General features: G+C 48.2%; 1 protein-coding gene across 8 annotated transcripts in view; it reads right to left on the minus strand.

Annotated features, from left to right (window-relative positions):
- The window catches only part of PAX2 (paired box 2), an 84,211-nt gene extending 68,338 nt beyond the window's left edge, over window positions 1-15,873 (minus strand). For 3 of the 8 annotated variants that reach the window (XM_005153879.1, XM_005153883.1, XM_005153880.1), the window contains exons 1-3: window positions 15,701-15,743; window positions 11,779-11,947; window positions 10,359-10,556 (exon numbers count right to left, since the gene is read on the minus strand). In XM_005153879.1, coding sequence (XP_005153936.1) covers window positions 10,359-10,556; window positions 11,779-11,947; window positions 15,701-15,743 — 410 coding nt within the window. Of the gene's footprint in view, window positions 1-10,358; window positions 10,557-11,778; window positions 11,948-15,700 lie in introns of all 8 variants that reach the window. The other 5 variants (XM_005153881.2, XM_005153882.2, XM_013130224.1 and 2 more) reach the window with 3 other exon arrangements.
- Window positions 15,874-17,074: the final 1,201 nt, after the last annotated feature.

The following is a 17,074-nucleotide window of genomic DNA, read 5'->3' on the forward strand; positions in this document are numbered from 1 at the left end:
TTAAGGGAGCTGGATGTCAGTACTGGATGACTCTGCATCTTATTTGGCACAGTGGCCAAGGCTGCCTCATGTGAAAATTCAGTGGTCTGGATTTGACAGTAGCCAAGTAAAATCTGCTTTAGCCTTTCACTCCATCCTTATCCTTTCCTCCACCAACTCCACACAGCTCTCCTCCTTCAGCATCACAAATACTGCCTCTTTAAAACTCTACATTTGCTGTTTGTTCCATAGGGAGAGGGAATTTGTGACATTGTGCAGTTTCTACTCTGCTCATTTGGCCCATTTGTACATAACATGTCCCAGAAATACGCTTCCCCCATGCCCTTAGTATGCAAACGTAATGTCCTTTTCTTCAGAAATCATATTCCTTCCTTTCCTCTTCTACATCTCCTCCCTTCCATATTGATTTTATTAATAAGTGTGTATATATTTTTGTGTGTGTATGATTTATGTATTAATGTACAATTTTCAAGCTCAAAAATCTAAATTTAAACAACCAACAAAGGGCCTAAATTTAAGAAAATATTAAAGCAGGTGCTATTATGTAGCTACATTGCTCTGTGGCCTTACTATTTTAAGGCAGATGACCAAAAATTGTTCTTAAAAGAAGTTTTAGAGAAATATGAGTATGTTGAAAGGCAATAGACCCTTGAAGAAGTGCCCAAATGTTAGTGCCCAAAGACTACCACAATTTTTAAGTGAAAGCTTGAAAATGGGCATATTTCAGCTCAGCTTGAAGAAAATGAGGACTAGGTCCGGGAATTGAAGGGCTGGGATATTAACCCTCCATGACCAAAGAGGGACTGGGTTGTTACCAGAACCCTCCAAACTACCCAGAAACTAGAGGTGGTGCAGGGCATCCTATCTGACAGGTATGTGAGGATTTCTTTTGTGATTTTGTCATCTCATCACAGTCTCTGGTTTTCCTTTTATACTAATGAACAGACATTAATCTGTCTTGCAAAACATGGATACCACCCTCTCAACTGAACTACAGTGATGGGCATTTTGAGCAGAGCTGATAGCAATTCCTGATGCAATTTGCCTCCCAACCAGAGATAGATGTTTAACCCTGTGCCTTGGACCCTGCAGAGAGGGAAGGGTGCTTATCTTGGAAGGAGGAGGAACTGTTCAAAATGGAGCCAAAAGAATAAAAACTAAATTGGCCCCAGGCAGGAACAATTAATAGATGCAAAGTCAGGCATTTCTCTGTATGTATGCATGTGTGCTTGTGCTGGGGGAGTTGCTAGAAGCCTGGGGAACAGTACACTGTGCAGATTTTAGAAAAGCTACAGGAACTGCAGAGCTAAGGGATGACAGCAGCAAGAAATGTCCTATTTCTATTTTTCATACAGGCAGAGACAAGCCACCAGAATCTCCCTTCCTGATTTAACAGTGAGGTTTGGGTAAATGTTTCATACATAGCATTCTCTGGGAAGCCTATCTGTGAACTCACAGTCCGTTAACTCAGGCTTTTGGCACATCACTCTTCCTCCTCTCTGTCAAAACTAGTACACACATAAATCCCCAGCCAGACAGAGGACAAAGGAATATCCTTCCCCAACCACATCAAACTCCCACGTATGCTTCCTTTAGCCTACCAGCATTTTGTGTCACCGTCTATGTACCTGCACAGAGACACATTCCCTGCCATATACTGATCCACTCATGTGTAATCTCCAACCATCAGGCGCGGTTCCCCAAAGGTGTTTATCTGCATTGTGCTCACAGTCCTCCTGTAAATGTCCTATAAAAAAATGCAGTATAACTCTGCTTTTACCTTCCCCATACCCTCCTCTGAACACAAACTTTTCAGATTTGCTCTCTCTATATATATAAATGTACCTTCTATGCTCCTCCTATTCCATCACTTCCTCTCAATGTCTATATGGACAGACATATTCTGTCCATATGTCTCAAACACTTCATGTGTACATCCTGTCATTCTTCACACCTCTACCACAGCTATTCCTCTCCTATGGCTCCAGGATTGAACTGTTGTGTTGTCCATTTCCCAGTGACAAGGGGTCTAGTTACAGGGTTATTGATTGGTTTTCATGCAGACAGATGGATCTGCCTTTGGTCTCCCCACCAAAATCCACCTCTATATGGGTTGATTGTCACTGCTCCAGGGATAGGATTTCACCAGGAGACCACCCTCCATGCAAACATCCTTCACCCAGGCCACAGATGGTAATAAATGGAGTCAGGCTGAGCCATAATAAAAGCAATTGAGTGGGTTACCTGTGCAGACATGAGATTTATACCTCCTCATATTTGATGTGATTGTTTTATTGAGTTCTCAGTGCAGTTAGGATGCCGTTTATTTATTTATTTATATGCCTACTTATCGGGGAAGAGGGGGGAGGCTCTCACAGTCTGGCTAGTGTTCAGCCTCCGTCTTGTCAGATATGAGCCCAAACAAGAGGGCTCTCCGGTTTTGCTGTGGCTTTTACCTAGACTTGGGCTTGGTGGGTGAGCCCTGGCCAGATGTCTCATTTCCTCCGACAAAGATGTTTGTTTCAGGATCCCTGAAACCTTGAGGACTGTCTGAATTATGAGCCTAGTAGAAGCTAAAGCAATGGTGTAAAGAAAGATGTGTGTATATAGAGATTTCCTAAAAGATCCTCTCAAAAGGAATTCCTATGTACGCTGTGCCTGTTTTGGACAATGGGCTGTGATCTATGCACAGAGCTTCTTTATGCTATTGCAATAGAAATAGTAAGCACTGGCGTTGCTTTGACTCTGTCATCACATGTGAGTGTTGAGAAATATTAGCAGGTGCAAATTGATTGGAAATGAATATTTGTAAGTGCACTCTGAGGAGTTTGGAAATGGAGTGATTAGATTTGTGATTTTCAGCTGAGTAGATAGCCATATAAGTACTACAAAATCAGCTCTCTGTTACTGGCACTAGAGAAAATTGGAGGCTAGTGCTGAATATCCTACTGTCTAGTATTTCATCACAAGCCTAACGGTATTTGTTGTGAGTTTGCCAGCTCCTCTAGTCGAGTGATAGCATGAGAACTTCAGTTCTCATTTAATAAAGTATGTTTCCAGTTCTTGGAGGGGCTTGAAAAGGGGCCTGTCAGCTCTCTGGAGACTCAAAGGGCTGCATTGTTAAGGTGTTTTTAAAGTTGTTTAATAGGAGTCAGATGTCCAAATCCCTTTTAAAATTTACGGTAGAAAAGAGAAAACAAATATAAACAAACCCACATTGTATTACAACTACTAGTGATTTTTATGCCAATTGCATGATTTAGGCACTGCCTTGGCATTTTTAAACAGTTGGGAGTGGTAAATATGGCCATGCATGTATGGGGTCGAATAGATTAATTGGGATTACAATGGAAAAATCATCATTCCTCTTAGCTCTCTGTTTAAAAAAATAATTGTTTGGGAGAAAAACTCAAACCTCTCTGATGCTTTCATGAGTAGTATTCATCATCTGAGCCATTTACACACAGATGGGATTTCCTAAAGCCCTAGTTAGCTGTGCGGATGTCAGACCAGTGACAAACACTTTTGGAAGCCTCTACCTTTGCATTTATAGAGACGCTCCCCAAAAGTGGGATCCCTGAATATTTTGCCAACTGTAAGTAGAGAGCCTAAACTCCATTTGAATTTCAACATGCCTGAATTTGAAGACCATGGAATATAAGCAAAGCTCAGCCTTGTCCAGCTGTTTAGAAGTCGTATCTTTTTATTCAAGTAATATGGAAATCTTTTGTTTGAATGGGCTTTAGGATCAAAAGCAGGTTTTCTAGGATATTTGATGTACAGCTGAAAACATGACTTTGTTTTGTATGCATCATGTCATCATATCATAAATGGTCCAGCTGGTCTGCTAGAGCATTATCTATCTCTTTAGCCAACACAAGATTATTTCTTATTGTATGTTTGCTTGTTATTAATGCCATCTATATATGCCATATATATTCCAAGAAATCAGGAATTCCTATGGGATGCAGTTCCACAACTTAATGGACCTCCCTATCAGGGGATACCTTCTGCTACCATTTAAATGTTTCCTTTCTTATTTCCCTCCCTTCACTCCTGGCAATGCTGCTTTGTTTAAACACTAATAATTCCTTTCCTGTTGGAGGAACTGTGTCCTTCAGATCACTGTATTGTTCTCACCACTTCATCATTGCTTGGCCAAGCCACTTATATTTTCTCCTCTTTTCTCCCAAAGTCAAATGAGTTTTTTTACATAATAGTGATTCTGGTAAATGAGGTTTAGCTCCATAAGACTCACTCACCCAGCACTGAAATGCAGCTACCTCTGTGGCAGAATGAAGCAATCATTCACTAGATGCAAAAGCTTGAAAACGTTTAACTTCCAACAAAAATCAAGCTTTCTGTACATCTATGCAAAAAAGAAGGGCTGGGATTTTCAGTTGATAAAGGTACCGATGTGGTTCTGAACTTCAAGGTTCACAGAACAGAGAGCTCAAAACTTCCCAGGCACAACCAATTTTACTTGCTAACTACCTCTGTTGAGCTAATATCTCTGCAATATGAAAACCAGAAAAAATGTGGCTAGCTTATTGTAGTTCCCACCATACAACCTTCCAGTGGCCAGATACGAGGAATAAGACAAAGAGAAATGCTGTGAGCATTCATTTACTCTTTCAGCTGCAGTAACATTGTCTGTAACCTCTGCTTTATGAGCCTGTCCTTTATTTGCAATGATAAAAAGAAGATAATGCCAGGTTTGTGTCTGATGGAAAAGAATCTGAATTTAAAGGAGCATATTCCCTGTAATGAAGCCCTGTGTGACCCGATTGCTTTCTTTGCTCAGCTGAGAGCAACTGGCAGTAGAGGTGTTCTACCTTGAGAGTGTGCCCTGATGCAGAAAACCGCATGGGAACCTTAAATTCAGCATCAACTATGGGAGAGGATTCCTGATAGCATCCTGAGTTTCTTCTGTGTGTGCTGGGAAGCGCCACATTATGAGGCCTGGTGAACGCTATTGGGTAGTGTCACACAAGTTTTCTTCACCCCTGCCTTACAACAGCAAACACATGGTCAGTCAGAGACTAATCCAGTCTAATGGATGGCCAGTCTAATCCCTGGCCTCTCTACTGAGAAAACTGACTCGTAGCTACTAAATACTGATGGTGGTGGTAGGTTTGTGTGACACGTACACACACACACACACACACTTGCCATTTAAAACTGTGTGATTCACCCTGTGTTGACTGTGGACCATGCAGCTGTCACTGGTTTTGGTCCCTATGAATGAGGTGCTATTAGATACTCTGTACTCTTCCAGCTTCTCCCTAGACTCGTTACCTGTCCCCCAAGAATTCCATTTTTTTCTGTGGGAAAGACAGGGTGAGATTCATAAGTGACTTTGGCCAGGATGTCCTTTGGGAAAATTCTCAAGGGAGGCTAGCAAGAGTGACTCAGAAAGCTGTTTGCATAACATTGATTTCTTCCGCATGTGACACAGCCCCTGCCCTAAATCACCTGCTTTTTGCCAGACTCAATTGATTGTCTTGAGATGTTACGTTTACCTGAATTGAGGTTCTGTTCAATTCTTGCATGGGCTAGAGCCTCAGCTGATGTAGAACAACCTTGGGTCCAGTTTTGAACCTTTTCTCATTACATGTTGAACTCCATGGGCATTTTTAGTGAAAAGTCACACTGAGTTTTACAAAGGTAGCTAAATGCGGTTATTTTTATTTTACAGCTGGCAAAGCAGCCTCATAAGGAGTCCGTGTGATCAGCCCAAGATCAACCAGAAAGTGGTAAGAGAAATCTGGTCTCCTAATATGCCATTCTTTGCCCTAAGCTACAGGCCTGCCCACAGCCACTGAATTGGCCACATGAGCAATAGCACTTCAATGTACAAGTATATTTCATCGATTATTACAACCTGAATCGGTGTGTGTGTGTCTTCCCACATGTGTTTTTAAAAAGCACATCATTATCGGAGACTTTAACTAGGAATCATTAGCCGATTGTTATATAATGAAACAGGAAACATCTCCCCAAACCAAGCACTTAACACTGGAAATTTAATGTATATCCAATATCTAAGTGAAGACCGAAAAACACCTAACAGCTTGACTGAGTTCATATATCCACTAAACTCTATTCTCTGCTGGGGGTATTAATTAGGGTTACTCTCAGGAACTCAGGGTCCGAATTGTATCAGTTCAGGTGACTGGCTTCCGTAATACTTTGGCTTTGGCATTCCTTGGATAAGGACTAACCAGGGCTCCCAAGGACAGAACCCAGCCACAGCAGAGCTGAGATAGGGGTGGAGGGGGAGTGGGGGGAGTTTGGCCTTCTGGGCCTGTAAAGAATTCATTAATTGAAGAGTAGCAGGAAATAATGCTTAAACTACAATTGCATCACTTGCTGCATAACCATGAGTGCATGTCGTGATGTGTTCCGTTCCGTTCCCACTAAAGTACCCCACCTAATTCAAAAGATTTTTGTGGGGTGATTATTATCTCAGGAAACCTGTGTTCTTAGACTAACTGTAAGTGCTGCAAAACAAAGGGAAAATTCTCACTGACATCTGCCTCTGAGTTCATACTTAGGAGACCACCGCAAGGCTCACAGCAGTGCCTAAGTCCAGTTGAAATATTCTAACCCAAAGTGACCAAAGATAACTCATTTACATTCATATGACAAATGGAAAAGTTTGACAGGGTGCTCAAGAAGAAAGGTGCTCAAGTGATTTAAAGTAAGCATGAATTGCTTACCAAGGAATTAAGAGCTTGTCATTTGTATGCTTCTCAGTTTCATGCACTATGTATATGTGTGTTTATATAGTGCATGTATGTGTGTATATGTGTGTGTACCTACACACACACAACAGGCTTATACTGTATTGTATCAAATGTATGAAGTGGGAACAGGAAAGCTCGCAGTGCAGAGATAACTCTTCCCTCTTGATCCTGTCAGTTCTGGTGCGCTTTGCTTATTAAGTAGTATACTCTCTAGACTTTTTTGCCATAATTAAAGGAAAATTACTGCATAGCAGAAGACTTACATTTTTTTCCTGGCTCTTGACAGGGTAGTTAAGTCATGGTTTTCACTAGAGTTTGCATCTAGCCTTTATCTGCCTGAGTTTGGTATGACCAAGTGTTTGATAAATCTCAATACTGAATTACATGCCTTCCCAAATGCTTCCTGATGTTCTCAGTGCAATACTGGCATATCAGTGCAACACAGGCACACAGAATTTATATTTTACAAAAATAATTAATAGAAAATAGATTTTTTAAATGTTTTAGGGAGACTCTAAAAGTGGAATTGAAATTGTGCTGTTTCGCAAGCACTTTCCCTAAAGCCTTTAGTAATGTTAGATGAATCTCCAGAAAGAAAATAAAATGTCATTAATCCACTTTCAGAGAATCTTAGAATAACCAAAAGTATTTTGTTAGTGTGTACAAGGGATATCCATTTTGAAGCACAATATTCACTGTCTGTCTAAGGACATAGGTAACTTGTATTTCCATAAATGACTCATTTAAGGTTTCAAGAAGTTAAACTGCTTGTGGATGGGCAGTAATAGTTCTGGACACTGGGCCAATGCAGATTTTGCTTTGGGAACTCCATATTTTGCAAAAACTAAGATGACAGATATTTCTAGAAGGTTGGGATTTTAAATTGTCATCTGTCCAAAACCGCTCAGGGACTTGGAGTGTTAGATTAACTCCAATTTGTTATCGTACTACTGGTAAGGGATGTGCTGTTACAAGAGGTTGACCGAATTCTATATGTCTATTTTGACAATGGGAGAGGAAAAAAATGCATATTTAAATTGTGAACTTAGACCCTCTTTGTGTTTTGTGGGTTTTGTGAGCTGGAGTCACAAAAGTCTCCGGAGTGATGAAGCTCATGCTACTCTCCACGGCACCAGGATTGGGCCCTTATATGCTTGCTATTTCCTATTCCACTGATTTTTTTCCTGGTTCACTGTCCTGTTCTTGCCTAGCACAGACTTGCAAATGTTACGACCTGTGATATGATGGGCTCACTTTCTCACAGATGTGAGTTTTGAGGAGCTCCATACAAAGCTGGGGCCTGAATTTTTAAAAGAATTGGAGACTTACTCATAGGAAGTCAAAATGTTCTTGTGTCTTGGTGACCACACACTCAAATTCCATCGCAGTATTAATCAAACATGGGGGGTCACCGCTGAGCCTCTTTCAATGTAATAACACTTAGTAGCTACGAAGTTCTTGTCCTTCTCAAAGCATTTCATAAGCACAGTCTGACATCTGTTCCCACCTGCTTCTGAGAAGGATCAGTTTTCAGTTACAGGGTGGGGAAACTGAGGTACAGAACCCCAAAGCCCTGCCACAAACTGGTAGCAATGATGGAAGCAAAACCTGCGCTCAGCCTTCTGCCTGGGACATCTCAACCTGGGCATGAGGCTGGGACTTCAGCAGCATTTGGCTGATGACATCCCCTGAGCTAGCTGAAGTAGGCACATGCATCGGGTCTGTAATATGCTCTTCCTCTGAAGAGCCCAGAGCCATTCCTCTGGACTTCTGTACCACCAGCTGAATTCCTCTCAGGGATAGCTGGCTGTCCTTCCACAGCTGCCTTTGTAAGGTGTCTGAATGTCAAACTGTTATTATTTCAATACCTAACTGAGAGAGTAACAGAGACCTGGAGGTTTTTTAGGAGGGTGTATAATTAGCCGATCAGTATTATGTTACCCTGTTCATAACTTAATAACCATTTTAATACAGATGGCACACACAGGGATAATTTCCTAGGGTAGCCTAGCAGTATATTACAGAGACAGTATGTCTGAGGGAATCTTTCTTAGCCAAGGTACATTCCACTAGCTAATTCTACCTGCTGTTTTCAAGATGATTTGGGATAATTCCATATCATTTGCAAAATATTAAAACCCATTTATATAGGATGCCAGATTTAGAAATACACAGTCTGAGTTATTAGACACATTTTGATAAATCTGCCATGAAAAGTGCAAGACAAAAAATACCGCTGTGTTTTCCTGACTATTTATTTTTTGCTTCCCTTGCTATAAAGACACCAGGTTTAAAAAAAAAAAAGATCTGGCTAAACTTGTTATATATCAAAAGGGCCAATATACTGACTTGTGCAGTTCTGTCTATACGGACACTACAAGAGCATGCACACATATTTACCTACACCCTATATACATTAATTTGAGTGGGAAGCACTTTATATTTGGGATTGCACACAAATTTTTGTGTGCTCGTGCTCTGTTGGTGAAGTATTCCGTGCCTACATATGTACCTTTTGCAAATACTCTTGTGTTACTCTGTTTCTGGAGGTTGTATTTCTGAGGGCATAGCCGAGGTATCTGTACATTACATTACACTAAACCAGCGTGATTACTTTTACTGTTTGTACAAGAGTGCTGTGTGTTGTCAGAATGTGAAGATCCGATGTATGCCGTGTTTGCATGTGCAGGCATGTGGACAGCCCTGCCATGTGTTAGTACCTGATTACAGCTATCACCGGCCTTTCTCTCTGGCATCGACCGTTTTTTTCCCCCCCTGTCATATGGTTATTTTTGTCACCTCAAACCTGAGGCCAAAACTCACTCCCTCCACCAGCAAAAGTCGCACCCTAGCATCTGGGGAAGGAGATGGGGGGAAATTGTTCGCCAGTGCTGAATCGATTCTGCTGCTTCCCAGCGCGCTGCGAGGACCGGGATCGGCCGGAGCCGCAGCACCGCAGGGAGCAGCGCTCCCCGCCGGGGGAAGGGGCCGCCGTGCCTGCCGAGCCATTCCCTCGGGATAGAGATGGGGTGTGAAACGGGGGAGAGGGTGCAAGGAAAGCCTTCCCCTTCCAGCGCTCAGCGGCTCGGGGCTGTAGGCACGGCTTGGCAGCGGGTAAGGGCAGCTGCTCGTTCAGAGCCCTGATACCACGGCAAGGTTGGCGGTCACTGACCGCTCGAGAGGGGTGTTAAAAGGGACAGGGGGAAACCTGGCTCCATCACCCGTCACCCCGAAATGCCCCTTGGCCTTGCGGCACCGCCGGTTGTTCGGCGGGGAAATTACTGCTCCCGCAGCACTGCTGCCCGCCCCGGCCCGGGCGGGAGCCGCAATCCGCAGCCCTGCGGCAGGAGCAGCGAGTCCCTGGGCAGAACTGCTTCTCAGCCGCCCAGGCCTGGGATCGGGACTCCTGGCGGGGCCAGGCAGCAGCCGGTGGGCCGGGGGCGGGGGCTGGCGGGCCATGTCCAGCGCTCCCGCTGGGGGCCGAGGGCTGGAGCAGTCTGGATCTAACCTGACCGAGAAAGGTTCGGGCTCTCTGCGCTGTTGACAGGGGGTTTATGGGGCCGTAAAGAGGCGATTGGGCCGCGAGCAGGGCTGCGGGATTGCCCTTACCTGTTTATGGAGGAGACACTGGGGACCGTGTCGTTGTCGCAGATGCCCTCGGCCAGTAACCTGTCCCGGATCTCCCAGGCGAACATTGTTGGGTTTTGTCTCTTGTACTCGGCGATTTTATCCACTACTTTGGGGGTCGCTACTTTGGGTTTGGACCCTCCGATCACGCCAGGCTTGATGCTCCCCGTCTCGTAATACCTGCACAAAGGACGGTCAGTGACCTGCCGTGCTCGGAACAGCCCCGCCGCCCCCGAGCACCCGGTGCCTGGCCGCCCCAAGGAGCGCCCCGCAGCCCCCGGTTCCGCTCCGCACCTTGGCTTCGGCCCGCCGGAGCGCGGTGTCGGGCCGCGGCGGCTCGGGGGACGCATGGCACAGCTCAGCGGGGTGCCCGGCCTCCTGGGCTGAAGCTGGGGAGGTCCCTTCTCTGCAAGGACCGCTACCGCTCTCCTTCCCTCCCCCCCCCCCCCACCTTTTTTCTCCCTCTTTTTTTCCCCTATGTGTGAGAAGCGAGGGGCACTGGGCTGTTTGCTGCCTCTCCCTTCTCCTGCCTTACACGCACACACTCGTTTCAGGCCCGGGCATCGGGAAACAAAACAGAAACCCTCTCTCTGATGCGGCTGGCCGGAGGCGAGGCGCACTGGCCGCGGGAACGAGCCGGGAGGCCGAGGAGGGAGCGCAAGCAGTGCCGGGCTCACACCTCCTCCCCTGCCAAGCTTTCCCGTCTCGGGGCGCTGGCAGGGCTGTGAGTCGGGGACACGGTTTATCCATCCCCAGCCCTCCCCGTGACCCTCGGCAGAGGGTGCCCGTAGCGGGCAGCTGCAGCCCATCTCTCCATATCCATCAGTTCTGCCCCCGGCTCTGGCCAGTCCTTGGCAGGCACACGCAGCGGCCGGGGCTCTGCCGCCTGCTGACACCGCTCTGCAGCCCAGCCGGAGGGCCCGGGCCGCCAGGCCCCCTCAGCCTGCTCTGCGGATATTTCACACCACATTTGGCGCCGATCGGTTACCGCGGGTGTTTATTTATTTATTTGCCCCGTTGTGTGTTTATTTACCCGTGTGTTTGCTAAGGCCGCTCGCGGCTTGTTGCGAGTTGGGGATTTTGTTGTTGTTGTGGCTTTTTTTTTTTCCCTCTTTCGTTTTTTTTCTCTCTCTTCCCCCCCCCACTCCACCCTCGTCCTTTCTCTTTTCCGCCTCCCGCCCACCCCTCGCAAATTGTCAGTCTTCCCAAGAGTTTCCAAACACAAACGGGAAGGGGGGAGCCCGTCTTTGGCGGCTGGAGGCGGGGGCCCTGCTCAGCCCCGGGCTCCCGCGGAGCGGAGGTGCTGGGGCTGCTCGGGAAGGGGAGGGAGGTCACAGCGGAGCGGGGAAGGGACGCACCGTTGCCGTCCCAGGGGAGGAGAAGGAGCTGACTCTATCCTTACCTGCCCAGGATCTTGCTGACACAACCGTGGCTGACCCGCAGCTGCCTGGAAATGTCACAGGGTCGCACCCCCTGGTGAGCCAGCTCCACTATCCTTTGTCTCACCACGTCAGGTAGGGGCCTGCCGTTCACAAACACCCCCCCGAGCTGGTTCACACCCCCGTGCCCTGCTGGGGAAAGAGAAATAAAAAAAACACAACAACCCACGCACACCAGAAACACACAGTTAGTCCTGGGCTCTTCACCACTCATAACTGCAAAATCTCCAGTCACTACAGATGGATGGGGATAATGGCAGGGGGTCGAAGGGGGGAACAGGACATGGGGGAGAGAGAGAAGAAGAGCAATAGGAAGAAAGAGAGAAGAGGAAAAACCAGGGAGAATAAGAAACAGAGAATGAGAAAAAAAAAAGATAACGAGAACAAGAAAGAGAGAATGAAAGACATAGAAAGAAGGAAATACAAAGAGAGAAGGCAAAGAAAAAAGAAGAAAGGAGAATGAGCAAGAGAGCAAGGGAAAGAAAGGAGGAAAGACGGGAAGGAAAGAGAAGGCAGGGTGGATTTCACGAGCCAGGGACTGTCCGCCGAACGCCGCCTCCCTCCCTCCCTGGGCGGGAGAGCCCGTGTCCCTCTCGCGGCCCCCGCCGGAGCGGCGGTTGCTTGGCCCGGAGCGGCGGGAGAGGGGGGTGAGCGCCCCGGCGGCTCCTCTCCCAAGGGCTGGGGAGAGGTGCGCGCCCCAACTCCCGAGCTCGGCTGCTCGGTGGCGCAGGCGGCCCCCGCCGCAGCCCCTGCTCTCTGCTCCCGGGCTTTTCCTCTCTCCTTTCATTTTCTTTCACGATTTTCTATCACGTTGTCAATTAGAGTTACTGGCGAACCCCGCCCTCCCTCACCCCGCGGCATGTCCCCCATGCACCGCGTCCTCTCCCGTTATTTTGGGATGCGAGTTGAAGGGATTCAGAGAGAGAAAGAGAAAGGGAAAGAAATGTAGGGAGTGGGAGGGAGAGAGAAAATATTTTGTGTCCCGCGGCCGGTGTTCGTTTACAGACCCTCACTCTGCTCACTCAGCTTGCGAGCTTGAAAGGAAAAATCCTCCAGTAAAAATAAATTATAATTCTAACAGACTAGTGCGGGTCTGTCTTTTTTCTTTTCTTTTTTTTCTTTTTCTTTATTTCTTTTTTTTTTTCTGTCACACAAACCTAATTCATAGAGAATTTAAAAAGTGCTCCATTTTCCTCTGTTCCCCCTTTCCAGGCAAAACCCCGCTTTCTTTCATCTAGAACTGCTATGATCGCTTTTTTTTCCGATCTGTCTTTCTCCATTTCGAGAAATGACTTGGGGGAAAAAAATAAGTGTGCACCTGCTCAGCGCGGGCAAGGGAACGGAGCGAGGGAATAAAGGGAAATACCTCCTGAGGGGGCTCGCCGGGACCACCACCGGGGCGGTCAGCGGTAGGGACGGCAGCCGCTCGCCCTGCCCGGGCGGGAGGGATGTATGAATGGATGGATGGATGCTCGCTCGCAGGCGGTGCAGCTTCGCTGGCACTGCTACCTGCGCGTCTCTATCTCCGAAGAGCCAGCTGATATAGCTGTGGAGCGCACACTGTATTAAAGCTTTCCTTTCACACAAACCTAACCTTCTGCATCTTCCTCGCTACGAGATCTTTGTTCATTTTGCAGTTTGCTGAAAAATGATCTGTTTGTATTTTCGCTCAGGTTTTTTTCTTTTTTTTTTTTTCTTTTTTTTTTTTTTTTTTTCTCCCCTGCTTCTGACACTGACTTATTGGCTCTGAACTTAGTGGAAACTCTCATTGCCCTGCGATCGATCCAAGTCCTTTTCTCACAAATAGAGTTTTTTCCATCTCCCCCACCCCTGCAGTAACACCTCCACATACACCCTCCCAGCTGCCTCTGCCGGGCGCCGGCTGTGTTCCCCGTCCTTTCCCCAGAAGCAGGGCTTATTCGCTGCACTCTTTTGTTAGTCTTTCTTAAAACACATTTAGGGATTCAGTGGGGAGGGGAGATATTTATCCTCCTGAAACCCGCAGGTGTATGTTGCCGTGTGTTTTCTTCATTTGCTCAGAACCCCTTCTGTACATGTTGCCTCTAAAGTTACAGGACAGCAATTTCTTCGGCAACTCCATGATAAATAATTCAAGGCACCTTTTATAACTCGCATTACAAAGTATTAAAAGGCAACAGATGCAAAAAAGATTAAAAATGAATAATTCACATTCTCGCAGCCCGGATATTTTTCACACGAGTTTGTTTTGCTCTGTCCCGTGGTTTTCTAAGGTTATTTCTATCGGAGCAGAGAGATATTTGTGTGTATTTATATGCCTGTGAGTGCCGATGTCTGTGCACACACACACCCTCTCCCGTACAGATGGTGTTCTGTGTGTGAGGAGCCCGCGCCTGCATGTATTTTAATTGCTCACTAATATCTCGGTCTGTCGCTCTCCAAATACACTTCATGGAACAAATCAAACATTGATTTTGTTATTAATTTTTTAAATCGGAACCCAAAATTGTTCACGAATCTCACCGGAGTTTTATTTTGAAAGCAGCGGCAGTGAGAAGCCTCTTTCGGCTGCATGTTCCGATCGTACCGGAGGCAGAATTACTGCCATCGCGGCTGGAAGCGGGTCGCACCGCTGGAAACTAAAAATCATGTCTAATGCACGAAGCTGTTTTCTGGTAAAGGTCATAGAAAATTAAACGCTACGTTTTAAGCATTGTATCCTGGAAATCATTCATTTGGAAACAGGAAGACAGTTGCCTACATCCTCGTCTGGGGATCTGAGGATGGGTTTGTGTTTCTGCGCCTTCCTTCTCACGGCAAAAATCGGGATTTTTTAAACTTCCAGCATTTCCATTTTTCGGTTGGGTTTGCTGCAGCGGGCAGGGCGTGTCCTCAAAAGTTTCGATGTCAAAAGTTACAAATTGCTCTTAATTATTCATTTCCTGACTCGAGAAGCTCTCTCTCAATCTCGGTTTTCTATTTGTATTTTTTTTTCTTTAATTTAAATCTCGGAAATATTTTCCCTCCTTGCGGTGAAATTAAAATCCCTGAAAATCCTTGTTACAGTCCCTGGCAAAGGAATCTTTTTGCTTTCCTCTGTCCCCCTTTTAGAGAAAGGTTCTTTAAAGTGAAAATATATCACGAATGCACTTCCCTCTCTGACAGGAATGCGTTTAAAATGCACACCGGGGATGTGGTAAATAAACCAGGAGGGACGATGACTTCTTGGGAGCCTCCGAAGCCTCCAGATCTCCCAGCCATACAATTATCCTGTTTTTCCCGCAGTCAAGCCTTTCACCAAACCAGACCAAAGCACGGAACCGCCACCGACCAACGCGCCATTAATTTGAACCTGACATCTCCCCTCTCTGTCACTGCATCCCAAAATCAAAGTGAACAGCATCGGATCGCGGAGTAACCGGGGGTCCAGGGCCGCGCAGGGCTGCGGGAAGCCCTGGCCCGCTGGGGCAGGGACAGCGACAGGGTCCGGCCCGGGGGCTGACAAGAGTCTGAATAAACTCGTGTTGGCTGAGGGGCGATGGGGAAAGTGCCGCTGCGGAGGAGAGGTCTGTTTCGGGGAGAGGGGGGTGTTTCTTACGCACACCCGCAGCACGGGGAGAGCCGCAGGTAGCCCTCTGGCCCGGGATGGGTGTCCCGGACACGGCCCCTGCCCCTGCACGGCGCGGCACGGAGCGCTGCTCCCGGCCCGGGCTGACCAGCACCATCGCTTGGCTGGCGAATGCCCGTCCTGCCTTCTCTCTAAGCCCGGGTTCGGCCAGGGGAGGGGAGGTTGGCGGTGAAGGGACGGACCTGGAGGAGGATTAGGTGAAGAAGAATGGTTGGGGAAGGAGTAATGGAGGCATGAGAAAAGGAAAGCAGCGGAAGGAGCCGGGCTCCAGTACTCACGGTGCATTGCTGAGAAGGGGTCTGCCTTGCAGTGCATATCCATGGGGAGGCAAAGGAAGGGGAAGAAATCGGCTGAAGCCGCCGTGTCGCCTCTAAAACTCAACTTCAATACTTAGGGGAGAAAAAAAATAACAAAAAAACCAAACAAACAAACAAAAAAAAACCAACAAAAACACACAAGGAGAGGAGAGGATGGGAGCGGTGGGGAGCGCTGGCCCCCCTGCCCGGCGGAGTGGGGCGAGAAGTACTTTCCGGGGTGCTTTGGGGCCGGGGCGGCGGAGTCAGCAGAGTCCGTGGGAGCAGGGGGCTGGCGGCGCCGGGGGGCAGGTGGGTGTCATGGCTGGGGGGGCCCGGAGCATCCCCGGCGGCGGGGAGGGGGTGCCGGGGCAAGGGCCGGCCGGCGGCCGGGCGGCAGAAGGCGCAGGAGGACGCGGCTCTCCCTCCTCCTCCCGCGGTCCGGGGCTAGTTCATTTAAGTTCAAAGCGGAGTAGCAATCCCCGGGAAAGCTGCGAGCGGCGGCGAGCCCCCTCCTCTCGGCCGGGCGGAGAATCCGGCGCCCGGCGGACTTTCGCCCGAGGTGGGAAGTGCTTGCGAAGAGCCGGGGCCGGAGACTGGAGCCTCCGCTCCCGGTGTGTGTCTCTCTAAAAGCCGCAGCGCCCTCAGCCCCCCGCCCGCCTCCCCGGAGATGGATGACTTGTCAGACAAAGGCAATAGATTCCGACACTCTCTGATTCGCCAGCGCGCCGAGCCGAGCGCGGCCAGGAGAGGAGAGGAGAGGGGATAGGAGAGAGGAGAGGGGAAAAGAGAAGAGAGGGGAGAGGAGGGCCGGGCCGGCGGCGCTCGGCGCGGGGGGGCGTCGCCTTCGGACCTGGCGGCGGGGGAACCCCGGCACCGCGCCCCGAGCTCCACGGGCCACGCGTGTCTGCTCGGCCCGCGAGAGAGGACCCGAGCCCCGCTTTGTGTCCCTTGTGGCTCTAGACCTTTAACTCCCGTGTTTAACACCCGCACACGCACGTACACGCACACACACGCGGCTCGGCAGTTTCGTGTCCCTTTTCACGCCCCGCTCTTTTCTACGGAGACCTTACTCGGGATGAAACGGGAGCGATACATACTAGGGCTTCGTGGTGTGCGGCTGGGGTGGGAGCCGGGTGGGAGAGAAAGGGAGTGAGGGGGGAGAGAGAAAACGGGGAGAGGGAGAGTAGGGAGAACTCGAGAGGGAAAGACATACAAGAAAAAGGAAAATAAATGGACGCCGGAGAGACCGAGAGAGGGAAAAGGAACGAAAGAGAGAGTGAGAGAGCTTTTCGCCTGTCTCTGACCCGGTAGCTTGGGCCCACTTCAGTCATGTCAAAGTTTCCCCTCGCATGCAGT

Source organism: Melopsittacus undulatus, chromosome 4, assembly GCF_012275295.1.
Source record: "Melopsittacus undulatus isolate bMelUnd1 chromosome 4, bMelUnd1.mat.Z, whole genome shotgun sequence".
Lineage (NCBI taxonomy): Eukaryota > Metazoa > Chordata > Aves > Psittaciformes > Psittaculidae > Melopsittacus > Melopsittacus undulatus.